The sequence below is a fragment of the Tachysurus vachellii genome, chromosome 6 (genome assembly GCF_030014155.1).
Source record: "Tachysurus vachellii isolate PV-2020 chromosome 6, HZAU_Pvac_v1, whole genome shotgun sequence".
Taxonomy (NCBI): Eukaryota; Metazoa; Chordata; class Actinopteri; order Siluriformes; family Bagridae; genus Tachysurus; species Tachysurus vachellii.
Window position 1 is genome coordinate 478,101 of NC_083465.1, and position 19,192 is coordinate 497,292.

The 19,192-nt window shown below is 42.1% G+C and overlaps 3 protein-coding genes across 8 annotated transcripts in view; 2 read left to right on the forward strand and 1 right to left on the reverse strand.

Annotated features, from left to right (window-relative positions):
* Nucleotides 1–5,975, forward strand: part of zfyve26 (zinc finger, FYVE domain containing 26) — a 23,059-nt gene extending 17,084 nt beyond the window's left edge. For all 4 annotated transcript variants that reach the window (XM_060871604.1, XM_060871606.1, XM_060871605.1 and 1 more), the window contains 18 exons: nucleotides 30–197; nucleotides 307–556; nucleotides 710–805; nucleotides 1,005–1,186; nucleotides 1,299–1,432; nucleotides 1,570–1,598; nucleotides 1,720–1,850; nucleotides 2,041–2,261; nucleotides 2,355–2,502; nucleotides 2,629–2,838; nucleotides 3,067–3,282; nucleotides 3,448–3,645; nucleotides 3,772–3,986; nucleotides 4,069–4,228; nucleotides 4,423–4,482; nucleotides 4,615–4,797; nucleotides 5,122–5,172; nucleotides 5,273–5,975. In XM_060871604.1, coding sequence (XP_060727587.1) covers nucleotides 30–197; nucleotides 307–556; nucleotides 710–805; nucleotides 1,005–1,186; nucleotides 1,299–1,432; nucleotides 1,570–1,598; nucleotides 1,720–1,850; nucleotides 2,041–2,261; nucleotides 2,355–2,502; nucleotides 2,629–2,838; nucleotides 3,067–3,282; nucleotides 3,448–3,645; nucleotides 3,772–3,986; nucleotides 4,069–4,228; nucleotides 4,423–4,482; nucleotides 4,615–4,797; nucleotides 5,122–5,172; nucleotides 5,273–5,479 — 2,859 coding nt within the window. In that variant the 3' untranslated portion in view covers nucleotides 5,480–5,975. The remainder of the gene's footprint in view (nucleotides 1–29; nucleotides 198–306; nucleotides 557–709; nucleotides 806–1,004; nucleotides 1,187–1,298; nucleotides 1,433–1,569; nucleotides 1,599–1,719; nucleotides 1,851–2,040; nucleotides 2,262–2,354; nucleotides 2,503–2,628; nucleotides 2,839–3,066; nucleotides 3,283–3,447; nucleotides 3,646–3,771; nucleotides 3,987–4,068; nucleotides 4,229–4,422; nucleotides 4,483–4,614; nucleotides 4,798–5,121; nucleotides 5,173–5,272) is intronic.
* Nucleotides 5,976–7,316: 1,341 nt separating this feature from the next.
* On the reverse strand, nucleotides 7,317–11,230 carry rdh12 (retinol dehydrogenase 12). 3 transcript variants are annotated; one of them, XM_060871613.1, is made up of 8 exons: nucleotides 10,981–11,175; nucleotides 10,426–10,449; nucleotides 10,140–10,258; nucleotides 9,246–9,401; nucleotides 8,942–9,046; nucleotides 8,609–8,818; nucleotides 8,266–8,455; nucleotides 7,317–8,094 (listed from the first exon to the last, which is right to left on the reverse strand). In XM_060871613.1, exons 1-8 carry the CDS (start codon nucleotides 11,064–11,066, stop codon nucleotides 7,992–7,994), a joined length of 993 nt encoding a protein of 330 aa, XP_060727596.1. In that variant the 5' UTR covers nucleotides 11,067–11,175; the 3' UTR covers nucleotides 7,317–7,991. The 3 variants fall into 3 exon arrangements, with proteins under 3 accessions (XP_060727596.1, XP_060727597.1, XP_060727598.1); XM_060871615.1 differs by having other exon boundaries at nucleotides 7,326–8,094; nucleotides 11,117–11,230; XM_060871614.1 differs by lacking the exon at nucleotides 10,426–10,449 and having other exon boundaries at nucleotides 7,325–8,094; nucleotides 10,981–11,170.
* Nucleotides 11,231–13,797: 2,567 nt separating this feature from the next.
* vti1b (vesicle transport through interaction with t-SNAREs 1B) lies at nucleotides 13,798–18,496 on the forward strand. Its single transcript, XM_060871590.1, has 6 exons — nucleotides 13,798–14,016; nucleotides 16,049–16,107; nucleotides 16,755–16,949; nucleotides 17,289–17,462; nucleotides 17,823–17,884; nucleotides 17,992–18,496. The coding sequence occupies exons 1-6, from the start codon at nucleotides 13,920–13,922 to the stop codon at nucleotides 18,083–18,085; spliced, it is 681 nt and encodes a 226-aa protein (XP_060727573.1). The 5' UTR covers nucleotides 13,798–13,919; the 3' UTR covers nucleotides 18,086–18,496.
* Nucleotides 18,497–19,192: the final 696 nt, after the last annotated feature.

The window sequence follows — 19,192 nt, forward strand, 5'->3', positions numbered from 1 at the left end:
GTACATACTTCCTCTTTCCCCGCCTCTAGCTCCTCGAAAGCCTCTCTGATTCGCTGGAGGTTAGCGAGCGTGCACTGGATCAGAGGCCTGGATTGTCTGCCTGTCACTTCCTGTCTGATTACCTCACGCTGCACTTTCAGAGCCGTATGACGCCGGCACGTAGACGCCACATACACGCTCTGCACCTGGGCTCTAAGGTACGTGTGCATGTTTTATGCACGTGTGCACATGATGTCTGGCACTAATCAGCACAGCTGGGTTTAACGCACTGGTTGTGTTGTTGTATTTCCTCACTTCCTTCCCCAGGTGTTGCTGACTCTTCCGGAAGCTTCTCGTCTGGCCTACTTCCAGCTGCTGGCGGACCCTCTGCTCATGCTGGAGCAGCTGTTGATGAACCTGAAGGTGGACTGGGTGTCGGTCGCCGTCTCGACCCTCAGGAACCTTTTACCAGCTCAGGAAGCAGGAATCACCAACCTGGACATCGACACGCTGCTGGCAGATTACGCGAAGAAAGCCCTGGACTTCCCTTATGCCCCCCGAGAGTGGACACGCAGCGGTGAGGGCAAAAACTTTGCAGACGTGATGTATAATAGTCTGATAAACCGTATGTTCCACTTCAGCTAGCGAGTTATTATTGAGACTTCTGTTGTTGATGTGAAAGAAAATCTGGTCTCTGTTAATTAATGCATTTATTTCTGCTCTGTTTTAGACTCTGTGATCAGCTTGCAGGATGCGCTGCTGCAGTGTCCCGTTCAGGAAAGTGCACCGCCGTCTTCTCCCAACCGCACGCCGCCTCCCTCATCAGGTCTGCTGTCTTATATTTGCCTTTATTTATTGACCCATAAATAAAAAGTCATGAAACGTAACTCCAGTTACATAGACTGGTATTGTGGCGATCAACTGTTAACGATCATCACCAAAGGGCGTGGTCTGTTGCCATGGTGATCTGTTGCCGTGGTCTGTTGCCAGCGTGAACCGTTTTTTTTAATTGGTCCTCTGTCTAGGTGGCACTCCTATGCATACGCCATCAAGCTCCGCCCCTGACCAAGAGAGAGGCTCGAGTGGGAAGAAGCCCCGCCCCTCATCCATGTTCACCCCTCCAGAGAAAACGCCAGAGCGTAAAGACTGGATTCCTGACCACCAGAGGCACATCTGCATGGTCTGTCAGAGAGAGAGATTCACTATGGTGAGGCAGATTTGATATTTATTTCAGCAGATTGTGTGTGGTGCAGAAACGTGTCACAGGGAAGCAGTGTGAAGCTATTAAACACAGATCTGCTCTCCTTTCTCTCCGTCAGTTTAACCGGCGGCATCACTGCAGACGCTGCGGCCGTTTGGTGTGTCACACCTGCTCCAACAGGAAGATGGTGGTGGAGGTGAATGAGGAACCAGTGAGAGTTTGTGATCAGTGCTACAGCTTCTTTCACACAGTGTAAGAACACACACACACACACTCACACACACACACACACACGTATACACAAATTAGCCCTAACGGTGGTTGTTCAATCTAAAGGGTGCTACATAATATTCTTCACACACTTTCTCACACACTGTGTTTTTTTGCAGTTCGGATGAAGAGCTGGAGCAGGCAGAAGGTATCACTTTCAGCAGCACTTTTCATCCGTCTCGTGTTTCCTTTCATCCTTTTCTTTATTTTGTCTCCGTTATTATAAAAAAATTGCGTGATATGAAAAGGTCTAACATGCTTTTTGGCAGACAGTCCGGTCTCGGCTGAGGGGACGTTAGACGGTGTCCTCTGTCTCCCTGAGGTTCCTCAAAGGCAGTACAGACTCAGTCCTAATGCAACAGAGAACCAGCAAATAATCAGCGAATTCTACTATGAACAAGTCCGTGTTCACCTTATCGCCTCGTCTGTCTGTCTGTCTGTCTGTCTGTCTGTCTGTCTGCCTGTCTGTCTGCCTGTCTGTCTGTCTGTCTGTCTGTCTGTCTGTACGTACGTACTATAAAGCTTCATTGTTGTAGAAAATCTGAGCCTAAAGTAATTCTGGTCTGTTTTCTATTCTCTCGCTCTCTCAGGCACCCAGTGCGTCCCTGTGTGTGTCCATCCTCACCCTTCACAGTGACCATGCCGCTTGCGGTCAGCAGCTGATTGATCACTGCTGCTCGATCTCACGCAAACTGACCAATCCTGAGGTGGACGCTCGTCTCCTGACTGACGTCATGCAGCAGCTCATGTTCAGTGCTAAGCTGATGTATGTTAGAGCTGGACGCAGCCACCACCTGGCTCTGTGTGACAGGTCAGAACATACACACACACACACACACACACACACACATATCCTGCATTTCTCACATATATCCTGATGTTTTACTTATCTCTGCCTTTACAGCTACATCAGTAAGGTGGACGTGCTGAAGATCCTGGTCATTGCTAACTATAAGTACATCCCGTCTCTGGACGACATTTTGGAAACTTCGGCAGTGACCCGTCTGAGGAACCAGCTGCTCGAGGCTGAGTATTATCAGCTGGCTGTAGAGGTGAGGAAGGTTTATGTCGATCCTTTTAAGATTCTACATTTTTTTAAGTTTACAGCATGTGTTGAATTCTGGCCTTTAATAGCCAAACCCCTTCAGAGTCCTGCTTTTCTTCTGTCCCCATTTCAGGTGTCCACTAAAAGTGGTCTGGACCCGAGCGGCGTGTGGCACGCGTGGGGCATGGCGCTCCTGAAGGCCGGATGTCTGAGTGCAGCTCGGGAGAAGTTCGCCCGATGCCTGAAAGCTCCAGTAGACAGAAACCAGCTGAAGCCGGGGTCACGATTGCTGCAGGAGATCATCCAGCACCTGGAGTATACCATCAGACTCACGCCGAGCATGGTGAGGACGGAAACACCTCAGCTCAGTCATCCAAGTCCATGTGGCGTCAGTAACTAGCTGTCGTTGTAGTATCACCTTCAGTGATTGTGGAAAACCTTTTTTCTTAAAATTCTAATTATTTAATAAATTATGTTTGTCTAATTATATGTAAAGTTGATTAAACACCGCTAACCTTTCAGTGGGGGGGGGGGCTAATATTACTGTGTGCTTGTGTTTTTTTTGTTAAAGGCAGTAGATGATGACATCCTGGTGACCTTGACTGAGCTGGAGGAGACTCTGCGCGATCCGGCACCGGTGGACCGGACAGACAGCCGGGCTCAGCGCTGTGGGAACCATCAGGAGTGTGTGTACTACCTGATAACCTACGGCACGCACCTGAGCCTCATCTCTTTCTACCTGCGTCACGACTGCCTGAAGGACGCACTCGCGTATCTGCTCAGCAAGGTAACACACACACACACGTTTGTCTCTAACCTTAACTTTAATACCAGCAAGTCAAAATGTTGGGATCTTAAGGTGTGAAAGTCAGTTAAGAGCACATGAAGAATCATTAGTGTTCTTGGAGGACTTTCTGATGGAGACAGAGTGTCTGCTTGTCTTGATGCTCAGGAGTGTACAGAAGAGGTGTTTCTGGAGGGCATACTCCAGCCGTGTTTGGAACGAGGCCGATTGGGGGTCCTGCAGGGGCTCCTGGAGACTTTGGACCCTACGTTGGAGAGCTGGGGCAGATACCTGATGACCGCGTGCCAAATGCTCCAGCGCAAGGGTTATTACCACACGCTGTACCAACTACAGCAGTTTATGATGGTACTGAACACGAGTAAATAATAAATTAATTAATGATAATTGTCAGTTAAAAAGGTCTTATTGTACATTTATAAATTCTAAGGAAAATACAGGATTACATCATTTTGTAAACACGTGTGTGTTCAGGACCACGTGCGAGCGGCTATGACGTGTATCCTCTTCTTCTCGCGCGGCGCTCAGTCCTACGTGCAGCTGGGTGAGCAGCAGCGCTGGCTGGTCCGTGCCAAAGAGCACCTGAGGGCCTTCCTACAAGAGCAACAGAACCGCCGCAAAACCTTTTCATCTTCCTCATCATCATCTTCCTCCTTCAGGAAAAAAATGAGCTCCAGTGACGTCTCCAGGTCAGACGACTCGAGTCTGTGATGATTATTTGTCTTTGTCACCATCTGGCGACTGACAGGGTCTGTGTTGTATTTCTGTTAGACACATGAACACCATCATGCTGCAGCTGGAAGTGACACGTTTTCTGCATCGATGCGAAAGCTCCTCCTCTAGAGTCGCCACAAGCCCCACCCCTACAGGCAACAGTGCCCCGCCCACTCTTTTTGGAGGAAGTCCCATGAAGGTGGACGTGGCCTGCAGGGTGAGCGGCCCGTGCTTTATGTTTTTTTTGTATAGTTTGTAAGGTACAGTGAACAAAGTCAGAGTGAATGACAGGTGATTCTGTCAGAATTATTTTATTGTAGTGTTCATGCACTGTGTGTGTGTGTGTGTGTGTGTGTGTGTGTGCGTGCGCGCGCGTGTGTGTGCATGTGTGTGTGCGTGTTCTTTCTTTAGGTGATGCTAGGAGGCAAAAACATTGAGGAAGGGTTTGGCGTCGCTTATCGAGTCATACAGGTAAGACCATGTGATTCACATGATTGACATCTACTGTACAGTATGGTATACAGGAGAGATCAAACAATCTCTCTCTCTCTCTCTCTCTCTCTCTCTCTCTCTCTTCTCTCTCTCTCTTTATCCTGTATTCAGGATTTTCAGTTAGACGCTCAGGCCGTGTACATGCGTGTTGGTCAGCGGTTGGTGTGTCTGCGTGAGTACCAGGCTGTGCGGCAGCTGCTGAAGTGTGTGAGCGAGTCAGGCACCGCCACCAAACACGACTGCGACACCATCGTCCTGAACTGTGTCTCAGCCTCGGACAAGAACCCCGCTGACGTGAGGAAAAAAATCTGTAATCTGTTCCTAAAGAATACTGTGGACGTGGGACACTTTATTACTGTCACCTATTGTCTCCTAAATAAAGGTTCTGGGCAGGATCCTGGAAATAGACCTCAAATAATCATGTCCTCAAACTATTGTCTGATAAGAAACATCGGTTTGTCGTATAAAAACTGAAACGTTAAACCCGTATCTTAAATTTACATTTTTAATTGTATTTTTTTTTTATTAATACCTTAGAATTGAATATTGTACTGTTATTATACTGATGACTTGTCATGGACCCACGTTAAAGCTTCTGTTTGTTCTGTTCTCTTTAAGGCCAAGGAGTTGGAGGCTCTGATTTTGGAGTCCAAATCCACAGAGAATAAAGTAATATTTCTTTTCATTCTTAGGTTTTATCTTTTTACTTAATAACACCATTTACTATAAAAACATTTTTGTGTGTGTGTGTGTGTGTGTGTGTGTGTAGATAAAAGCGTACCTGATGTGTGGTAAGCTGAGGGCGGCGTATCTCCTGGCAGTAAAGATGGACCCTGTGAAGGCGTGTTTGCTCGTACAGGATGTTCTCCAGGCCGCTGAGGTCTCCAACGACGCTGTCATGCAAGACATCTGCCGTCAGTGGCTCTCGGAACACCAGAAGCCGGCGTCACAGCAACGCCACGTCAACAACAGGTAGCAGGCGGCCTGATTTTCTGATGGACTGTAGCTCCAAAAGGCGACTGGGGCTCTAAGCTCTGCTCTGCTGGCGCACTGGGGGGGGTTTGAGATGCTGGAGCTGAATCACCAACGTGCCCCATGGTGTCACATAATCAGGTCATGTGACTTTAGCTCCAGATGTGAATTTAGAAGAGCTTAGTAAGAGCAGAGCTGTTTATTACAGGGTTATATGACTTTATAAAAGCCAGTACAGACCCATCGTGGCATCATTAAAAACCACTCAATATTATGCACCTATCTGACGCCAGTAGACCTGCTCTTATCAAACAGCCAAAAATACAGTATACACAATTTCTCAGTCATGCCAAGATTGGAGGTTGGATTCTAGAAGCTACCAGTTTACGTTCTTACAAACTGCACACATAAATCGTCATTAACCTGCTTTATAGAAAACCATTTGTACGTAAAGTTTCCTGAAAAAAAAATTAGTATTAAAAAATGTGGCTAAGACTGTTTTTAACGCTGCAATGTCTTTTTGTTCAAGTATTCAGCAGCATCCAGTATTAGCTTGGTCTTCATTTCCTACCTCAGACATGAACAGGGTGCTTCCTTATGACTCCTTACTGACTCTGCTTTGGTCTTCACTCTGTCCCTAATTAGATGAATTAAACCGTGCAAGATGTTCATATTACATTCTCTTCGTTTGTTCTGTGTTCAGACCACATAAAGTCTTAACTGTGAGAAGTCAAAAGCTATCACTTATTGTCAAATTGTCTGTCCAGAACCACACCTTAACTATCATGAAGTGCACTATTTAGGGACGTTGGCGGATTTATAAATGATTTTATTTGTATGGTCTCGAGGAGGATTCAGACATGGGGACAGAGTTTGTTAGACAGCTAGCAAAGTATTTCTGACTACAGGTTAATTAAATATTCAGGCTAGCAAGCACACAAGCTAATCGAGGGGACTTTAAGAAGTCATATGTGTACTGTCAGAAACCTTCCAGATAAAATGACCTTACTTTATTTGCCAGGATTTCTGCTAGAGCTTAGCCATATTCTCAGTAGCAAACCTAGGAAGCTAGCAAGCTAGCATGCGCTTATCCCTCTAGGCTGCACTAATCTGACAGGATTTGAAGTAAGGATTTTATCTAGCTAGCGTAACTGACCCTGCCAGTCATGAGGGAGTGCTGGAAACAGTGCAGATGTGTAAAGCACTTATTAAATGTTAACAAGATATTTGAACATCGAATCTGTTGTCTGAGTAAAACGGATTGTAAATGATTAGCCTTGTCTTTGGACGAGAGTTTGTCGAACTTGTCCTGACCGCGTGTCTGACTGCGAGGCTTTACGTCTCGCCCTTTGACCCGTTCTGTACTTCAGAAGGTTTTCAGATTCGTTTCTGTGATGCAGATGATGTAGTACTTTAGAATTCATCGGGGATTTTTTCCCCCATTTTGCCTTTAATTGCCTTTAATCAGTCGGTTCATTGTATAATTCAGAAGTTAAAGGGAAATAACGTGCTTGGCTCTGCGGACAAATCGACGTCTGATGATAACAGAAAACGATGTTTACACTGTCTTTTGTACAGAATAAACAAGATTCCGAATAAATAAGATGCAGCGCGTGTAAATTCAGTCGAATAGTAAAAGGAATTAAATCATTCCCATCGTTGGTGTAGGCACAAGTGAGAATGTATAAAATCTCATCTTTACTATTAGAGTTTCCTGATTATAATAATTATTCAGATCATTCTTGTAAAATAGTTATGATTTTTTTTTTTATTTCTTTGAGTTTATTTTATTTACTTACACTAATGTCTATCCAATTTAAAAAAAAACAACAAAAAAACAAAAACAATAATAGGGACCGGAAGAGTCGTGACAGAACACTTGGACCCCTAAAAAGTGCAACTTCTCAACAAGATGTTTTTATCCTCCAAATTCAGTTGTTCCACATTATCTCTTTCTTTCCATACGATACAACAGCAAGCAGATTTGTTAATGTGCTTTTGAAAACTTCCAGTCCCCGTAATTACAGAAATACCAGAATGTGTATATTTCAGCTGAAACGGCTATAAAATAGTTCACACTTTAAATCTTTATGCTCAGACCAGACAACTGGTCCTCAAGTGCAATATAAGAAAAGTAGGAAATCGTAATAGTTCTTCCACACAGTTTCTATATATTTATATAATATTAAATATTTAAATTTTTCTTGTCATGAGTGTAACAGTAGTAAAAAAATTTTTTTACTTCTGTATAAAAACAGTACAATTCTAGGCAGCTGGGGGTGTGTGTGTGTGTGTGTGTGTGTGTGTGTGTGAAATGTGTATGAATTAAAATAATGTTCAAATTTCTAACAAATTCTGTGTGCCCTATGATGGCGTAGAAATGAGATGACACTGGGATCCAAGGTCCAGTTTCTTAAATAAGCTTAAAGTGGTATTAAGTGCGTTTGGCAAACTGGTAGAACAGAATGGATGGCTGGTGGCGTGATGACTGGTCTGTGATGGAAACGAGTGCGATTTCAGTCCCACTCGATCCCGAGGAGGTCGCAGCTGACGTCCCACAGCCTCCGAGCGGTTTCGTCACAGCGGCCCTGAGGTGCGACGGAGGCTGGAGCACAATCACTGAGAGAGAAAATTAATTTATTATCCACTATAAGAAGAAACCTTTTTTTATCCAATCAATAAGGGAAATGAATCACAAATATTTCAGTTGGGGGGGGAAGAAGCTAAATAAATTGGAAATAAATTGGAAAGCTGGTCATGCAGTGTGGTGTTTTTGGAAATGAACCCTACCTGAAGTGCTTTCCTGTGATGGAGTGCAGTTCCTCAGCCACTGCGCAGTAGACGGACGTCTGCGCTCCCTCACGCGGTGTTTTCAGGAATACGGAGAACAGGGCGAACAGGAGAGACATCAGTGTGGAGTGACGCACCAAATCAGACCTCACCGTCCCTGGGTGCACTGAGTTCACCGTCACGTTCAAGCCTAGGGAGGACTGACTCAGCATGAGGCATGGAGCAGTATTTAAAATAAATAAATAAAAGCGTTCATGCACTGAAGAGCTAAAGAGTGAGCTGCTTAATGCTAAGTAAACGGTTCCACTGTGTCATGTTATGATGTCTGGCATCTCTCATGTACCTGTTAGCTTGCGCGCTAGCTCCTTGGTGAACAGGACGTTAGCCAGTTTGCTCTGGCAGTAAGCCAGGCCGCTGTTGTAGCTCCCCTGACTGTGCAGGTCATGGAATCGGATCCAGCCAAAATAATGAGCCAGAGACGAGACCACGATGATGCGGGACGGAGCGCTGCGCTTCAACACTCCGATCAGCAGGAACGTCAACAGGAAGTGACCTAAGATCAAGATGTGCTCATTAGGTTCGGTCCTTTTCTTAATGCAAGAATTGACCTACCATATAATATTAAACCCCTTATATATGTTTACATGTTTCTTATCAGCTGGAAATTTCCCCTCACCCAGATGATTGACTCCCAGGTGCATCTCGAAGCCGTCAGCGGTCTTCATGTACGGACACATCATCACGCCGGCGTTGTTAATCAAGATGTGCAGGTGACTCACCTCTGTGTGAAGAGACAAAGTGATGAGCATAATTTTCAGTATGATAAAAATAACACTAACGTCTCTGGAAAATGTACAGACTTGTTAACTAATTAATAATTAGCTAGATTACAACCTATCTGGCAGAATAAAGACAATCGCAAACTGGAGGCAGGAGTGTATATTTTGCATTGCCGTGTGTTTGTGCGCATACATATACACCTTGGAGAAATCTCTGTGCAAATACTCGTATCGAGTACGTGTCCGCCAGGTCGAGTTCTCGCACCTCCACCTGTGCACCACCCACGCGTGTGCGGATCTCGGCTGCCGCCTCCTCACCTTTCTCCACATCACGACAGGCCAGAATCACCCGTGCACCTACAAAAAAAAAAAAAAAAAAGAACTGTATTTTATAATAAAATTATAATTAATATTATATACAATTGGTCAATTATCTATAACTATAATTATTTATAATAATACTGCAAATTATTAGCTAATGAGTCTGAATGTGTTATATCTAGAATGTTCTATTAAAGCGTCCATAAGTAACTTTTGTGCAGATTAAATTAAAGTCTAGTGTTGTTTTTATTCCCAGTCACGTAAGATTCCACAAAAAAAAAAAGGTGAATGTTGTTATTTGGCAGGTGTTTTGTGTGCAGCAGGTGTGTGTGTGTGTGTGTGTGTGTCTGTCTGTGTGTGTCTGTCTGTCTGTGTGTGTGTCTGTCTGTGTGTGTGTCTGTCTGTGTGTGTGTCTGTCTGTCTGTGTGTCTGTCTGTCTGTGTGTCTGTCTGTCTGTGTGTGTGTCTGTCTGTGTGTGTGTCTGTCTGTCTGTGTGTGTGTCTGTCTGTGTGTGTCTGTCTGTGTGTGTCTGCCTGTCTGTGTGTCTGCCTGTCTGTGTGTGTGTCTGTCTGTGTGTGTGTCTGTCTGTCTGTGTGTCTGTCTGTCTGTGTGTGTGTCTGTCTGTCTGTGTGTGTGTCTGTCTGTGTGTATGTCTGTCTGTGTGTGTGTCTGTCTGTGTGTGTGTGTCTGTCTGTCTGTGTGTGTCTGTCTGTCTCTGTCTGTCTGTCTGTCTGTGTCTGTCTGTCTGGGTCTGTCTGTCTGTGTCTGTCTCACCACGTGCAGCCAGGTCCAGCGCTGTCTCTTTCCCAATCCCTGTGTTCCCTCCTGTAATCAGTGCGGTCTTCCCATCCAGACGTCCTGTGGACATACACACTCCACCTGCTGCATATTTCCTACACACACACACACACACACACACACACACTGATGTCTGGAGCACACTGCGGTCATATAAACAGTCTTGTGTATAATCTGTATGTACATACACAGACTTCCACACTAACATTAAGGTGATCATTTCAGGTGATTTGTTTGTTTTCCTTTTAAAGGTCAAACTCACCAACACAAAATGGTAAATTTTGATCTGCAACAAGAACGAAGAGAAAGTTTTGCCATGAAATTTCAGATCGTTTAAATAAAATGTCATCAATTCTGTATGCAGTGTGTAAGTGGTGTCTTTTATATCAGGGTTTGTTTTAACACTTTGTTTGTTGTCAGTTTGTTAAGTTAATAAGACTCACTAGTTGTAGCGGTCCCTTTAACTGCTGCCTCTTGATCGTACGACCGCAAGGATACTAAACAGCCAATGACATCGAGTTCTGCATAATTAGACCGTGCATGCATAATTAGCCCCGCCCTCGGGTAGCTGTTATTGGACGGTTACCAAAGCGGATCGTATTTATATTCAGCGGGGGCGGTTACTATGGTGATAATTGAAGAAAATGACAGTGTAAAGGTAGAAAATGTATAAGCAGCATCATGGCTTTTAAAGCGCTGTAGTGACACAGTAGTGTTTGTTCTGTAGTGTAATAAACATGTAAGGAGATTATAGTGTGAGTATTTCTGAGTGTTGTGTAAAGTGAACGTTGATGCAGGACACAATAACAGCACGTACCTGATGTGAGGCGACATCAGTCTCAGGATTAACGCCACGACCCCGGAACCCACCACCACCACCACCATCATCATCATCATCATCATTATTATTATGGACTAAATAAAGAGAAACGCAGCGCGCGTGCCGTTAGAACCTGCAGGGATGAATGAATCTGTGGTAAAGTGCTGTGGTTGACCTCCCACGCGCTGTGCGCCGAGAGCATCATGGGAGTTGTAGTTTTCCTTCACTGTAGTGCCTGTCAAACTGTCGCCGTGTGTTAATCAGATAGCACCGGTCTCCTTCGGGTATTCGGAGTAAAAAGGAATGAAGTGAAGCAGCAAACGAATGGAGTAAAGCAAATAATATAACTAAGATACGCGCTAGCTCGATAGTTATCGAAGGAGTTATTAACCGCGCGTCGGTGTAGCGCGGGTGGTTGTGGGAAGTGTAGTTGTTATTAGCGTCATTTCACTACAACCCGTATAAAACGTTCCCTGAAAAAACCACATCACATATTGTAGATGCAGTTTAATCCCATATTATAGATGCAGTATAATCCCATATTATAGATGCAGTTTAATCACTTATAGATGCAGTATAATCCCATATTATAAATGGGATTCCCATATTATAATCCCATACTAATTATTATAATCCCATATTATAGATGCAGTTTAATCCCATATTATAGATGCAGTTTAATCACATATTATAGATGCAGTATAATCCCATATTATAAATGCAGTTTAATCACATATTATAGATGCAGTATAATCCCATATTATAGATGCAGTATAATCCCATATTATAGATGCAGTATAATCACATATTATAGATGGGATTCCCATATTATAATCCCATACTAATTATTATAATCCCATATTATAGATGCAGTTTAATCACATATTATAGATGCAGTATAATCCCATATTATAAATGCAGTTTAATCACATATTATAGATGCAGTATAATCCCATATTATAGATGGTATTCCCATATTATAATCCCATACTAATTATTATAATCCCATATTATAGATGCAGTATAATCCCATATTATAGATGCAGTTTAATCCCATATTATAGATGCAGTTTAATCACATATTATAGATGCAGTATAATCCCATATTATAGATGGGATTCCCATATTATAATCCCATACTAATTATTATAATCCCATATTATAGATGCAGTATAATCCCATATTATAGATGCAGTTTAATCCCATATTATAGATGCAGTTTAATCACATATTATAGATGCAGTATAATCCCATATTATAGATGGGATTCCCATATTATAATCCCATACTAATTATTATAATCCCATATTATAGATGCAGTTTAATCCCATATTATAGATGCAGTATAATCCCATATTATAAATGCAGTATAATCCTATATTATAGATGGGATTCCCATATTATAATCCCATACTAATTATTATAATCCCATATTATAGATGCAGTTTAATCCCATATTATAGATGCAGTATAATCCCATATTATAGGTGCAGTTTAATCCCATATTATAGATGCAGTTTAATCCCATATTATAGATGCAGTAAAATCCCATATTATAGATGCAGTATAATCACATATTATAGATGCAGTATAATCACATATTATGTATGCAGTATAATCCCATATTATAGATGCAGTTTAATCCCATATTATAGATGCAGTTTAATCCCATATTATAGATGCAGTATAATCCCATATTATAGATGCAGTATAATCACATATTATAGATGCAGTATAATCCCATATTATAGATGGAGTATAATCACATATTATAAATGCAGTATAAACCCATATTATAGATGGGATTCCCGTATTATAATCCTACACTAATTATTATAATCCCATATTATATATGCAGTATAATCCCATATTATATATGCAGTATAATCCCATATTATAGATGCAGTATAATCCCATATTATAGATGCAGTTTAATCCCATATTATAGATGCAGTTTAATCACATATTATAGATGCAGTATAATCCCATATTATAGATGGGATTCCCATATTATAATCCCATACTAATTATTATAATCCCATATTATAGATGCAGTTTAATCCCATATTATAGATGCAGTATAATCCCATATTATATATGCAGTATAATCCCATATTATAGATGCAGTATAATCCCATATTATATATGCAGTATAATCCCATATTATAGATGCAGTATAATCCCATATTATAGATACAGTATAATCAGTAATATAGATGCAGTATAATCCCATATTATAGATGCAGTATAATCCCATATTATATATGCAGTATAATCCCATATTATAGATACAGTATAATCAGTATTATAGATGCAGTATAATCCCATATTATAGATGCAGTATAATCCCATATTATAGATGCAGTATAATCCCATATTATAGATGCAGTATAATCCCATACATCATAATTTCTGGATTATTTAGACATTTCAGAATTCATTTTGATTAGCTATATACCTTGTTGTAATTGAACACGTTTATTTAAAACATTCCTACATTCTAATCTAAACATTTGATCAGATTACAGACCTGTCAGACCAACGCTTAACCTCGTTTCGTTTAAAATAAAACTACATATCCCACAATGCATTGTTGTCCGAAAGACGTTGGACAGTTGCTTGATTATTTTTGTATAAATATAATATACCTTTCTTCATTTTAAAACGTTAAATCACATATAATACTCATTTAGATCTTTTAAAGTCCTAACATTGTTATTGAAAAGGATTATTTATGTTTTAGACGTGATTAGTTGACGCTTTTCTCACAGGCACCGTATAGGACACCTACACTAAGCTAAGGAGAGAACTTCCCGTAGGATGTTGTGGTCCTAATGCTGACGATAAACCTTTAAATCTGGCTCCTGTTTGTGTTGAACTACTTTAACTGATTATTTTAGACACACTGCAGACTTTAAGTGCTTAAAATCGACAGAATGTCTTCGGAGGACTTTGAGAAGCTTCATGAGATGTACTTAAGTGTGTATGACGAGCTGAAGCTGAGGAGTGACCGAGTCAGTCGCTCTCAGGGAGGTAAACACCAGTGTCCTGAAGAACAGGAACATTTATTATACACACTTTTAATACAGTCGTGTTATTTAATACAGTTTTAATACAGTCATGTTATTTAATACAGTCATGTTATTTAATACAGTAACGTGTCACTTCTCATTAGTCTGTAATCACGCTGTCAGGCTGAATATCACAGGCTGATGACGGGCTCCATATTTTACTCCTCATTATTATATCACATTGTTGCTCTGTTTATTTGTTATTAATCTGACCTTGTGTGAGGAGCTGAGACAGTTTTATTCCCTTACAGAAGAACAGCAGAATAAACTAGAACGTACATTTCCTGAAGAAAATGTGAATGCATGTGGCAAATCCCGGAGGCTAGTCGAGACGAGCATGTGACGTCATCTGAATACTCTTGAGGAAGTTTTCCTCATTGTACTGAGTGTTTTGATATGTCACATGTCCATGTTGTGCTAATTTTTTATTTTCGTGTGACGTCACGTGACGTTATCAGAATACACGTGAGGAAGTTCCCCTCAATGTTGTGAGTGTTTTGATATGTCACATGTCCATGTTGTAAAAAGTTTTTTGATTTTGCATATATTGGGGGCGGTGCTGCGGCACAACCAGAAGGCCTGTCGGTACACCAATTTAAATTTTTGTTTAAATCATCGCCCTAAAGGAGCTGGTCGAGTTTGGTGTAGATAGTTCGAAAGCTTGCCGAGTTATAAACCTCCAAAGTTTATAATGGGAGTCTGTGGGGGGAAAAAAGGCCAATTTGAGACCCGGTACCAGAAGTACCGGTACTAGGATCGCTTATAAATGTCATAACACACCTGTCCTCAATGAGCCGGTCGATTTGACACCTCATTCAGGGGTCTAGGACAAAAGCTGCGGGACAAGTTACGCGCCGAAGTTTTGTCCGGCACAACAGTAATAATGTTGCTTTACAAGCACCATTAATAAATACATCAGAAACTCCTGAAAACCTGCAGCTTTATATCGGACTGTTACAAAGTGCTGAACCTGGAGACTCCTTCCTTAAGTGTTCAATAAACATGTCCTTACTTTAAGACATCAATTCAATTCAAATGTATTTTTATAGCACTTTTAACAATAGACATCGTCTCAAAGCAGCTTTACAGAACATGGACATGGACATGGACATGGTGACTGTGGGGAGGGAAAACTCCATTAGATGGTAAAGGAAGAAACCTTGAGAGGAACCAGACTCAAAGGGGAACCTCGTCCTCATCTGGGTGACACTGGGGGTGTGATTATAAATATACAGTCTGATAAATGTTGTAGTGATGTAAAAGACCACATGGTGGAGCTGGTAGATCTGTAGATGTCTCAGGATCCTCACAGAGTCGCCCTCGTCTCAGTGGAGGTCCAAAATCTTCATGGCACGGAAGACGATCGGAGCTGGTACAATTTCTGGAAGCCTCGGGATGGTAGAAAGGGAGAAGCAGTGGAGAGGAATTAACGTAGCTGCTAACATAGATGATAATGTACATTTGGTCTGATGTAATAGAGCACAATATTATGGGATGTATGAGTTTTTAATCTACATTTAAACTGGGAAAGTGTGTCTGAGCCCCGAACACTATCAGGAAGACTATTCCAGAGTTTGGGAGCTAAATAAGAAAACGCTCTACCACCTTTAGTAGACTTAGATATTCTGGGAACTACCAGAAGTCCTGAGTTTTGTGATCTCAGAGAGCGTGAAGGATTGTAACGTGTTAGAAGACTAGTTAGATACATGGGAGCTAAACCATTAAGAGCCTTGTACGTAAGTAGCAGCAGTTTGTAATCGATACTACACTTATATAATAAACAGGTAGGCAGTGTTTACAATTACACACCTTTTTTGTGGAGTGTCTGCTGTACAAATCCCAGGGAAGGTGCTGTTACTATGGAAACGATAACGTATCACAACTGCTGTTATGAAAAATGAGCCAGTTCTCCTTGACCAGTCAGACTTCAGACTTAATAGCTGCCGTATTAATTAATTAATTCATTCATTTTTTTATGAATCATTTGCTCACAGAGGAGAAGAAGAAACTGCTGCGAGGGTTTGATGAGCGCCACGGAGAAGCACAGGAGCTGGTGAGTAACGCTTCCAGACACACAATGGGAGCAGTGTTCATGCTGTTGTGTCAGTTTATCCTCAGCCTCAGGACTTCAGTTCAGTCACATGACGTGGCAATAGAAACAAAACCAAGAACTTCACTAATAGTGTCATTAAGAACAATTACACTGTTAATGCTAAACTTTTCTTCCTCTGTTCTCTTTTATTAAGTCAAAAACATATCATATTACTGAGAAACTGCAGAAAAGAAGCGCTTACAGAATGTTTTACTTTTCTGTGGAACCTGTGGGATAAATCAATAACAGAGTGTGAATCTACGACAGTAAATCGTAGCCGTGATGTTTGTACATCCAAGATCAAACAGATCCAGTAAAATGTTAGTTGTACAGAGCAGGATGTCTGCCGTTCCCTCGGTTCTCTCACATCTTTCAGTCCTTTTCATGTCTTTATACTGAGTGTAAGAAAGTGTGACGGTTCAGTTGTCAGAAAAGAACGCAGAGAATTCCATACTGAATTGTATTTGAATTCTGTTGCTATGTCTCTGTACGCTCACTAGGGGGCACTAGCGGAGCATTTTTAAATGCAGTGTAACGTAAACGTACGAGTTTGTCTTCTCTCTCACGTCCTCTCATAACTGTCTCTGGGTCTCGTGTCTCTCTCGCAGCTGCAGGAGATGGAGCAGGAGCTTCTCAGCGCCCCTTCCACCTTCAAGACCTCCATGTCCTCCAAAGTGCGTCTGTACCACAGAGACCTGGGGAAGCTGCAGCGCCTGGCGCACGCCCCTGACACCGGGTTCGGCTTCCCCACGCGGACGGGAGACGGCGGGTACGGCATCTACGCCGCTCAGAACGAACACAGTGTGAGTACGAACAAGAACAGGACGTCGGTCTTCATGGTAGTTCAGGACAACAACGATAACGCAGATACAGTAAACAACAACACGTCTCACATCCTCACAGACGCTGATCATCACTTCATCTGTTACGTCATGAGACGACACTGAGACACATCATGACACGAATAGTCTCCATTATGACATTTATTCAGCCTGATATTGATATCTTTAGGGTTGTCATGGTGACGTCAGTGTAAACAAAAAACACAGGAGATTGTACTGAAAGATTAAGTACAAATACTGCAATGTGAGTTTATTCTGTTTTGTAATTAATAAAAAAAAATGTGTGTGTGTGTGTTTCAGACCGAGCAGCAGGCTCAGCGAACGTTACTGATCCAGGGCTCCGAGTCTCTGAACAACGCCACACAGAGCATCGCACGCAGCCAGCGCATCGCCGTGGAGAGTGAAAACATCGGCACAGACATCATCGAGGAGCTCGGACAGCAGAGAGAGCAGCTCGACCGCACCAGAGACAGAGTGAGACACTCAACATCAAACATCATCATCATCATCATCATCATCATAGGACCAGGATTTACAAACACACTCTTCATATTAACAGCAGTTTTACACGGAGTATCAGTATTAACACTGAAGGGCTAACAGTTAATATAGTGTATAGAATATTATTATATTCATACATCATCATTATTATTATTATTATTATTATTATTATTATTATTAAATACATTCTTTTATATGCATATAGATATTAGATGTTTAGAACCTCAGAATAATTTAGAAGTGTTTGTATAGAAGTTCCTGAAATCATGTTATATAGAAATAAATAAATATTATTATTATTATTATTATTATTATTATTTTTATCACTTTCAGCTGGTTCACACAGGAGAGAATCTGAGCCGCAGCAGGAAGATCTTACGCACCATGTCTCGCAGGTGAGCTCCATCTCTCACACACACACACACACACACACACACACACCCCGACCACGTGGCCTTGCACATGTGCTCTTCATTCATGTGAGATTTTGGTCTTCTGACAGAGTGATGACCAACAAGCTGCTGCTGGGGATCATCATCATCATGGAGGTGGCCATACTGGGAGCTGTGGTCTACCTCAAGTTCTTCCGGCACTGAGACGGAGCGCTCCGAACGCTCTGTCTTTCTTTTCTCTGTCCTCTTTCTCTCTGGGAAGACGCAGTGACACAGACGATCTGGCCTTTTTTCACTCTGACGTGTTTTGCCAGAGACTCGGCGGTTTTCAGAGACTCAGAGGAACTTGCACAGCATTTTAAGACTTTTAAGACTCTTTTTCTTCTGCATGGGTGCAAATCTGTGAAAATGAGCATCCGTGAGGAACATACGGACACCCGTTTGGGTAAAGTGATGGATGAGAAGTGACGTAAATCTGACTGTTTGGGGCTGATTAGTTAACACTGCAGTCGAAAGGACCTTCAACTGACCCCTTTAACCTGATTTATTTAATAGAAACACTTTGTATTTGTCTTTCAGGGTAGCATTGGATACAGTATTAAAGTGTTCTGGGAAGGTTGTGTGTGCTCAGCTGACTAATGGAACTTTGTGTGTGTGTGTGTTGATGGTTCAGAAAGTGTCTACATTATCAGTAGTGTACTGGAACAAATAGTTTTGTACATTTACTCATCTATATCGGTCTACTGTGACCTACTGATCTTATGTACGTTGCGTGTGTGTGTGACAGAAGAGTGTCAGGAGTGTTGTGTGTGTGTGTGAGACAGTAGAGTGTTGTGTGTGTGAGACAGAAGAGTGTTGTGTGTGTGTGTGTGTGTGACAAGAGTGTCAGGAGTGTTGTGTGTGTGTGTGTGAGACAGTAGAGTGTTGTGTGTGTGTGTGAGAGAAGAGTGTTGTGTGTGTGTGTGACAGAAGAGTGTCAGGAGTGTTGTGTGTGTGAGACAGAAGAGTGTTGTGTGTGTGTGAGACAGAAGAGTGTTGTGTGTGTGTGTGAGACAGAAGAGTGTTGTGTGTGTGTGTGTGTGAGACAGAAGAGTGTTGTGTGTGTGTGTGTGAGACAGAAGAGTGTCAGGAGTGTTGTGTGTGTGTGTGTGTGTGAGACAGAAGAGTGTTTTGTGTGTGTGAGACAGAAGAGTGTTGTGTGTGTGTGTGTGAGACAGAAGAGTGTTGTGTGTGTGTGAGACAGAAGAGTGTTGTGTGTGTGTGAGACAGAAGAGTGTTGTGTGTGTGTGTGAGACAGAAGAGTGTTGTGTG